The sequence below is a fragment of the Calliphora vicina genome, chromosome 4, assembly GCF_958450345.1.
Source record: "Calliphora vicina chromosome 4, idCalVici1.1, whole genome shotgun sequence".
Classification (NCBI taxonomy): Eukaryota; Metazoa; Arthropoda; class Insecta; order Diptera; family Calliphoridae; genus Calliphora; species Calliphora vicina.
The window spans coordinates 14,394,586-14,404,900 of NC_088783.1; the positions used below are offsets into that span (position 1 = coordinate 14,394,586).

General features: G+C 32.5%; 1 protein-coding gene across 1 annotated transcript; it reads left to right on the plus strand.

Moving 5' to 3' along the window:
- LOC135956838 (uncharacterized) lies at nucleotides 1-786 on the plus strand. Its single transcript, XM_065507434.1, has 2 exons — nucleotides 1-58; nucleotides 140-786. The coding sequence occupies exons 1-2, from the start codon at nucleotides 1-3 to the stop codon at nucleotides 784-786; spliced, it is 705 nt and encodes a 234-aa protein (XP_065363506.1).
- The last annotated feature ends 9,529 nt before the right edge of the window (nucleotides 787-10,315 follow it).

Consider the following 10,315-nt stretch of genomic DNA (forward strand, 5'->3'; position numbering starts at 1 on the left):
ATGAAATTCATTTGGTGTTTAGCTATTGTTGTTTTGGCTTCTGCCTACATGGCCAGTGGTAAGTTATTGTCTTTTATTTGTATATTTTTGTTTGTTAACAAAAGGAAATACTAGAATAATGTTTTTCTCTTATTTTTAGCCCGTAATGTCAATGTGGAGGCTGAAAGTTATGGTCGTTCTCACAAACAAGCCCGTGTGTTCCCCGGTGCTGTGGCCATTAAGAAGTTGGTTTTGTTGAAATTCAAGAAGATTGTACCCATCTCTTTGATCTTGCTCAAGTCTAGCAACGAAAACGAAGCTGAATTAGTGCCCGTCTATCCTACCTCCGAAATTCCCTCCGATGTGCAATTCATTCCCACCCCCAACGGCATCTCTGGCCACAAGGATGTCCAAGCCATTGCTGTGCCCAACGAATTCCACCAACAATTGGAACTCCATGGCTTGACCAACTTGGAAGGCATTGAATCCTTGTTGAACCAAGCTGAGCAAGGCGAAAATGGTGAAAGCACTTTGACTGTTGCCGAGCCCACCGATAAGGAAGATGAACTCTTGAACCTTAAGGAAGATGATGAAGACCAATTATTGGAAAACGCTTCAGCAGCTGTCGAAAAGAGCGACAAGAAGTCTGGTAGCTCTACCAGACGTTTGGCCGCTGGCAATTTGAGATCTTCTTTGAAGACCCAAACCTCCGTTGAGGAAATCCCCATTTACTTGTACTCCACCAATGACAATGCTCATGTCATTAAACACCAAATCGGTGCTCGTCGTTACAGTCAAAAGGCTTAAGTTTACTGGTTAAAAATGATTGTGTGATAATTGCGAAATAAGGTTATGCTATATTTATAACGTTAAAATAAAATGAACAAAATAATTAATTTATGAAAATGTTTAAAGTGGTTTTAATTGTTTAAAGATACTTTTCTAATATTTTATACAAATGGACATAGCATGTACGATTCGTAGTAAAGTAACAATTAATAATAGGTGATCCAAATTCTAGCTTTTTCCTTCGTATTATATCAAGGAAAGATTCGCTTTTCGAAAGCTTGACATGTGGAAATCTATATGGTCTGGGATAGTGGGAAACCACACAGTGGGGAGGGGAGTTTATGGTACTTTTAATCTCCTCTAATGGTACTTTTTTAATTTGCTGTAATAATTAAAATAGATAAATAAAATTAAGCAAATATGTTATACTCACTGAATTGCTCATCAGATCATTATCCTACCATCTTAACGCTTAGGAATGTTCCAAACAAAATAATATAACTTGTTCCCTAACAAGAAAACCAATCGCCTAAAGTACTAAATTCATGTTAGCTAACACCTTCCACAAAACATATTTAAAAATGAAAACTCTAAACTTCTGTGGCTATTTTTACAGATATTATGACCAGCACTGTTAGAATATCAACACCACCAGTATCTTTGGGGACTAAAGTACATTAACAATTTCTTGTAATGATAGATACTCTTGTGCTGACAACATAGCTAGGGAAGCGCAGGCAGCCGCTGAAACTTATCGTTGTCGGCAGGAAAAAATTAATAAAGAACAACAGCAGATCAGTAAGAGCAAACCACTCAAAGATGATAACGGAGAGCTCATAGCATGGAGGGACCAGCTACTGAAACTATGAATTCATGCTAGTGACTCGCACTACAAAAAGGGTTATATATCCACGGAATGTCCAGATATCGGAGAAATATGCGCAGCAATTAAGACTATTAAGCTATCTGATCCTCAAGGATCAGACAACATATCCCCGATACTGCTATTAGCAGAACCACATGCCCAGCTTCGTTTATCAACCTCCAGGAAATTCTTGTCAATGTCCCAAAAAGGGGACATGGAGAAGTATAACACTACTGAGTGTTGTGAACAAGGTAATTACTCATGCATAAAAGACTTTCCGAGACATTACTACCTGAGCTTAGAATGAGCAAGTCCATAAATAAATCTTATATTACGTCAACGTGAGATATAGATGCGATATCCAGTGAAATGGTGTTCACATTGAGATGATATTTAATACCCTAAATCACAAAGCAATGGTGTCTCAAAAAAGATATCTCTCATTAACGAGAATCAACTCAGTGAACATATCACGATTAACACCGATGTTGGCCATACAAAAATCGAGGTTGTCTTGGTTTTTTCCTCACATCTCAGACATTTGTGAGCCGATTTTTCGATTTTAAATTGCAACCGAACAGGGTCTATAGCTGATACTAGGGATGCCAAACGGGACTGGGTTTTACAAATCCCGGGATTCGGGATTTTAGAAATGTAAATCCCGGGATCCCGGGATTTTTCGGGACCCCGGGATTTTTCGGGATCCCGGGATTTTTCGGGATTTCGGGATTTTTCGGGACTTCGGGATTTTAGTTAAACGTCAAAAACGTCAAAAACATCAAATTCAACAATACAAACTATTGATTTCATTAATATATTTAAGTATAAATATAACAAATCAAAAACTAATGCATTAAATTAAAATAAATGGTCCATGATTTCCCCTAGCTCCATACAATTGTCCCCCGGAGTACTGTTTGAGCAGGCATAAATATTTTGATTATGCGGCAATCCTTATACAATTTTGCACAAAATAAGTTGTAAGTACTCTGAAATTATACTGTAGAGTACTGCGGAAATCGGACTACATTTGCCCCTAGTCCCCTTCAGAAAATAACTTGAACATAAATTTCATAAAAGTGTAAATTGTGTAAAAGCCTGTCAAGACGTGCTGCTCCCTGATTCAAATGAAAAAATCTGGCTGCGTTTGGATTTGAAGCGAGATTAGTATTATAAATATGCTGAAATTTGGCTTTCTAAGTATTTTGGGTGCTTCAAAAATCTTCCTAAAATATCAAAAATCTCATAATATTTCGGGATTTGTTAATCCCGAAAAATCCCGGGATTCTTTTTCACAAATCCCGGGATTCGGGAAATCCCGATCCCGAAAAATCCCGGGATTTTCGGGATCGGGATTTCGGGATTGGCATCCCTAGCTGATACGTTGATGTATGAATCATTTATGTAAGTAATTTGGGGCCTACGGAAAGTTGTTTTCAACATACAGACGGACATGGCTATATCGACTGCGATATCTATAACAATCCAGAACATTATATATATTCTGGATTATGGGTTCGCAAATGAAGAATGTAGAAAATACAAACGGAATGACAAACTTATATATACCCTTGCCATTCATGGTAAAGGGTATAAAACGAAATCAATGAGTATTAACGTGGGCAAAATTGCACACACGTTCGCATACAAGACCAAGTCATCGATTAAGTGGACCCTTTTTGATACTTGGTTATACTAGGCAAATCAGAAGGGTTCAAAAGAGACATATCGAGCAGCATCAACAAAGCCCGGCAAGAAAAACCAAACTGAGTATATTCAACTCTAACGTCAAGTCAATGAATGGTGTAAAACAGGACTTTCAATCAATTCAAATATTTATGAATTACTGCCTATGCAAAATTCTACGCAAATTACCGCTTGTGGTCAATGACGAAACAGCAACCAATATTAGAAAGAGGAAATGGGGATATATTGGCCACATTTTCAGGATACTACTGAAGATATTGCAAGACATGTCATAGACTGGAACCCGCATGGAAATGTTAAATAGTGATCGAAGCGATAAAATAAATTTAGGTCTAAGTAAATTAAAATATCGTGTATTAAATATAAATAATAGGAATTCTCCACTCCTAGTAAGACGAATAATAACTTAAGTGTTTCCTAATCAACGTTTGGAAAATAAAAATGTGAAAATTGCGGAAATACTATTGCTAATTTTCTAATAGACTTTCAGATATACGAGTAAATATGTCTCTCAAATAAAATTTTTTATTTCCATTAGATTTTTTCCCGGAAAACCTATGAAATAAGACCAAGATCTAAAATTATTTACCGGAATTATAAATGTTTTTGGGACCAGTATTATATTGTAATGATAAAAATGTTGGAGTGTTGTAAGGGAGACGAATGTAAATATTTATAAAAAAGAATTATAGGGGATATGACTTAAAAATGCGGGATTTACAATTGATAGCGTATCTTATGAACGTAGTTTCGAAATGTCGACCAAATTCATATGTCCATGGCGCTAAGGTAATGTTCTGTATTTGGTGGGACCAAAAGGGTGCTATCTGTTATGAGGTGCTGAAATTTGGCCAGACCATCCAGGGAACCTGTACCGAACGCAACATATTCGTTTGAAGCTAGCATTGGCCGAAAAATGCTTAGAATATGCGGCCAGACATGAAACCGTAATATTCCATCATTTAGAGTGAAGTGGTTGAGAAGTTTCGCCTCACCTGCTTTATAGTTCAGACCTTGTCCCGTCCAAATACTATTTGTTTCGATCAAAGCAGAACGCTCTCTCTGAGATACGCTTTATTCTTTTTTGGCCTCAAAAGATGAGCTGTTATTTTGGCATGGAATCCAATACTTTGAATACAATTATATTGTACAAAGGTTTCAAATAAAAGCTAACAAAATTTAAAAACATACCTCATTTTTAAGTCATACACCCAATAAATATCTCAAAATTTTGACGTCCTGGATTTTGTTCAAAATTTTTTCGACGTTAGAAGGCCTAAAATAACATACATGATAGGTATTGATAACATGATTGTGAACTAGATTAATTAAAAGTAGACAAAATAAAGCTTATTTTTTGACAAATTTGTTTCAACACATTATTAAATTTAAATAAAAAAGGGAGCCTTAATATATTACATAATTATTAAAATTGTAAAAAATTCATTTTTTTATTATTTATGTAATTATTTTATACAAAATAACGTTGAGACTTAATTACAGAATAAAACAAATTAAAGTAGCAAAAAAATAAATGATAAAAAAAACGTCAACCCATATACAATGTAACACGACCTGGACCACCCCCCGGTAATGTATAACGTATGCAAGGTGGTGGACCATAATAGCCATACGTTGGACATGTAGTGCAACATTGTGTTGGTATTAAAGGAAATGTGGGCGTCGGAAATGGCTGTAGTGGTGGTGGTGGCAGCACCGATGGAGGACGTATAATGGTTGTCATTGGTGGTCGTAAAACTGGAGGCGGTGGAGGAGGTGGGAATGATGGTTGGCAACAGGCGTTAGGTGGTGGCTGTGGTGCAACGACAATCGTTTCACAACAACGACGTTGTTGATAGGCATCCAGAGTGCAGGGATAAATGCAGGTTGGTTGTGTAAAGCTGTTAATTAAATCGGTAATAAAAGTGAAAGTACGTCCGTGTCGCTCATTTTCATCAATTACAGCAAATTGTTCGGTGGAAGAGTTAGGATTAATTGAACTATAATGATGTTGCTGCTGCTCGTGTTCGTGTTGTTCTTGTTGTTGTTGTTTTTGCTGTTGAATCTGTTGTTCACGTTGCTGCGGCTGCTTTGGTTGTTGCTGTTGATAATGGTTATAATGTTGTACGCGATTTTTAGGCCAATTAATTTCTGTTGAATCATTTAATATTTCTAAAGTTGTTGATGATGTTTGATTTTGTTGTTGACGTCGTTGCGAAAAGTACGATGTTGATGATGATGTTAATGATGACGATGACGATGACTTACGTTTACGTGTTTTAAATGCTACAGAATTTAATGGAAATGTGTATTGTTAGAAATCTTTTTCAGTTTTTGTTTACAGCCCTAAGGTAGGCTTTAGATTAGGTGCTATTGTGTGTGCGTGTGCGTGTGTGTGAAAAGCTAACCCAGCAAACCTTGCAATAACAGTTTATGAAAATACACTTAGTTATTATTGAAAATACGTCTAATGACCAAACACAACCAAAATATATGTTTTGCAAAAAGAGCCCTAGTTATTTGGCTCCGATTGCAAAATGATATATGGACCAATCGTAGAGGAAGACAAAGGCTTTATGAAAATGAAATATGTGACCACCATGTTGAAATACAAGGTTATATTCAGGATATAAAATTAAGAAAACTTTGTAAAGCTTGTAACATGTGTACATATGGGCAGATTTTTATTAAAACCAGGTAAAGAAATTCCAGTATTTCACCTGTAGTTTAGAAGATATTAAAGTTTATATTTTGAAATGTTCGTTTTTTACAGTGACTTTATTTAGTTTTTTTCGCAAATATATTTGGTTATGAATGTCAAAATATTTTTCAAAAAATATCTTATTTCTATGGAATTTAAAATAAATGGTGAATAATTTGTTGTCAATATCTCATCAAAGTCGTATAAAATAATCAATGTCAAAAAATTCAAAAATTGTATGTCTTGAGTTAAAAATATTTATTTTGATAGATATCCCACTCGCATCCCACTAAGCGAGTAAAAAGGTCTTCAAGGAAAATACATCAGCTTTATTTTGAGCAAAAAAAAATAAAAAAGGGTACATTTTTTAAAAAAAGTCTACAAAGTTTTTGATATTGCAAAAAAAGTCAAAAATTTTATGTTTTACAAAACATTTATTTTGAGAGATATCCAACTCGCATCCAATAAGCGACCAAATAGGTTTTGAAAATAAGTCAAACAAGTTCTTGATTTCGGAAAAAAAAATTCATAAGATTTAAATTTAGTTTTTTAATATTTTTATCGAAAGATTGAAGAAATACCTATCTAAACTATTTGGGACACAATAGCTAATAAATTATATGGATGAGGAAAAGTACCTGCTTTACCAAAATGTCATATTTTGACCCCCTCTAACTCAGAGAGTTCTCCACCGATCTTGTTGAAAAATTGTGTCTGAATTACTATCCCATAGAACTAACCTTGGTGGAAATTTTATCCTGATCGAAAGACATCGATTTCAAAAGATGGTTCACTTGGCATGAAATGTCCCATATATATTCAGGCAATGCACAGTGGGGCAGAATCAAAATTTGTTAGAAATACATCTGGCATTTCTAAACGGCAGGTCCGATCGGATAAAAATTGACGTGGACATAGCCAAGGTGTATTCGAGTTTAAGTTATTAAAATGGGCCGTACAAGTTGAAATTTTGAAAAAAATAGGTCAAATTCCGAAGAGCGTAGGGCCGACATATTCGAAAAATAGGACATGTTTTTTATACCAAAATGTCCTTCGTAAAGATAACTTATAGAAAAACACAATATTATTATATGAGGAGATGCAGAACAAAAAGTACTTTTTCGCACATTTCAAATTTTTCGGAAAATGAGTTTTATTTATTTCGTCCCCTTGAAAAACTGCATGAACCTGGAAATATTAACAAGTTTCTTACTTATCAATAGATACATCTAACTGCCGTAAGTCACCACATTAAATGTTAAGGATGTTTGATATAAAACCATTTTAATATCGCAAAAAGAACCTTTTGTTAAAAAATAAAGAAAAAAGTACGTTTTGTTAAAAACAAAATTAAAAAGTGTGTTTTTATGCTGTTTTTTTTTTAACGATATTATTTTAAATGAATGTTTTTAATCCTGATCTAATATATTAACAAATTACACATCGAAATTAAATAATTTTTTTTATCGTTTTATACAAGTGTTGTACGTTTTGTTAAGCACAAATTTTTTTAGAAAAAATGTTGCTGACTTGATTGTTTCTAGAAAGTTTCAATCCAAATATTATAAAAATACTAAAAAAACAATTTTTGAAAAGATGCGAAAAAGTACCTTTTGTTCTACGGCTCCTCATATGTTCTTAAAAAAAGTTTTTATTTAATAAAAAAAGAGTTACATCAAAAAAACAAAAAAAATCTATTATTTTTTTAATTTTTAAATTAAAAATTGTTTAAGTTTTGATATGTTTATAATTGATATTGCTCTGAAATCTTTTGTATATTATTGGCAATGTAGTTGTCTAACTAACTAACGAGTCCCTTTGGTACAAAAGTACTCCCTATATTTTTAAAAAAGCGGACCAAAGTATGGCAAAATTTAAAAATTTCAATTTTGAAATGCCTATAACTCGGAAATTATAAGAGATTAATAGCACACGCGAGCAAAAATATAAAAATCTTTGAAATCGGATGAGAAACAAAAAAATGGCACGTGTTTAAAAATTGTTCATGTCGAAGTTACACTACTTTGAGCCGCCCAGAGCATTTGTAAGGAACATTTTAATAACTTGAACTCGAATACTCCTTGAGCTATGCCCACGTTAAATTTTATCCCGATCGGACCAGCCATTTAGAAATGCCAGATTTATATCCAAAAAATTTTGATCCTGCCCCATGGTCGAAAATAATAATTTTTTTATAACCTTCACCTTGAGTGGCAAGACCTTTCGGGAAAGATATTATTTAACCCGAATTTTTTTTTGTCATACAATTTTTTTTACTAATACAGGCAAATCCCGGTATAACGAATCTCACTTTAACGAAAATCCGATTTAACGCACGGTCAAATTCGTAACATTGATCACCTTATATAACGAACGTTTCAAAAATTGTATGCTCGATATAACGAATGATGAGAAAAATCAAACAAAATCAAACAAACGACGAAATGTTTAACATTGACAACCTTATATATGCTCAATATAACGAACAGAAAGTATAAAAAACAAAAGTAGTAAAGAATGTAGAAATAAGAAAATAAGATGTTACAGTACCGTTTTCAATGGTTACTTTCTTTAATAATAGGTGCTGTAATTTTTTCTATAGTGGTTTTAATTGCTTATTTTCACAATATCGAATGAAAGATTTCGTTCGCATTCTAAGCGAAAGAAAACTGATTCGTTCACATAAACATGAAGTTAGGGAATCCAAAATCAAATTTCTTCCGCTTAGAATGCAAACGAAATTTTTCACTCGATATTAAATATGGGAAACCGTAGAAGAATTTCATTGAACGAAAAACTAAAAATATAGATGAATGAATGAAATATAGAATAACAAAATTCTCAACATGTATTTTGAAGAAAATAAAAACAAACATTATATCGTAACTAAGTTTTTCCTGTAAATTATCTTTACACAAATTAAGTGGAATCTGGAATTTTCAAAATCGGTTTTTTTTAAATGTTTGTCCCTGAGTTTAATTTTCTACAGGTTGAATAATTTTCCAGAAAAACAATTAGTAAACACTACGAAAGATATACAAATTTTGACGATATTCATCACACCGCTCATCCAACCAGGGATCAAAACGACATATGTTTAGTTAAATACTAAAATAGAAAAATTAAAAAAAAACATCTCTATATAATGAATTTTTCGTTCGATATACCGGGTCTGTAATTAAAAATTTTTTTTTTTTAAATTTTTGAGTAAAATTAAAAAATAATACATATTTTGAAAACAAAATTTTTTTAATAATTTTTTTTTTTTAAAAAAATTTGAAAAAAATTTAAAATTATACTAAAATTTATGTTTTCTGTAATTCATTAAAAACATAACAATCTTTATAACCTAATATTATTACGATATCATTTTTTATGAGGTTTCAAATTCAACATAAACTATGTGAAAAATAATATTTTTTCCGAAGTAATATTATTTTAACTTGAGTCTAGTTAAATAATACTAATACATATCGAGAAATAACATCCATTAAAATTAAGTCGGATTAAATTAAGTCGGATCCATTAAAATTATGTCGGTAAAACACTACCTATACCGAGCCGATCTAAAAAACCGGTAATTTGTCTTCATTTGTTCATCAGAGCACTCGTTATAGAAAGACCGTGAAGAATTCGAATATTTGATAGCTTTTAGAGCTATTGTTGATATATAAGGACCGCTTCTTATAGCTTTTTTTTATTATAGGAAATATTTCTGAGAGATTTATGTATCCAAAAACCTTTTAATACCGCATTTACTTATAGCTATTATTACAACTTCTCTTCCTAATAGTGGAAGGTACCCTTAGTGTTAACTTTTACTATTAAGAACATAAAGGCAAGTTGTAATAATGGCCCTTAGGGTAATATTTTTGCCTATTCTGATTCAAACATTTATTAACATTTGTAAATCTGTGTTACTGTATTTATTTGTATCTCATGATCAACTTTGTAGTAAGTTTTGATATGTTTTGGTATACAGTTCATCAGAACTCAGGATATATTGCTACTGCAAAGCGATGTTTATCTCAAAAACAAGAAAATCATGCCTTATTAATGTATAACCATAAGTGCGAATGAACTACAATACAATATGGTGCAATACACTTAAATTTATATTCATTGTATAATAAACAAGTTAATTAAACTTGTTCTAATACAGTTTAAGAACTAAAATAGCTAAATAAATACAACAATTATGTGCCAAACAAATGCTTAAGTGATAAATAAAAAAAAAAGAAATCACACCACAACAATAAACAAACAAATACAAG

Coding starts and splice junctions, on each gene's coding strand:
- LOC135956838 (XM_065507434.1), top strand. CDS start 1: ATGAAATTCATTTGGTGTTTAGCTATTGTTGTTTTGGCTTCTGCCTAC. Junction 59..139: donor TTCTGCCTACATGGCCAGTG/GTAAGTTATTGT, acceptor TCTTATTTTTAG/CCCGTAATGTCAATGTGGAG.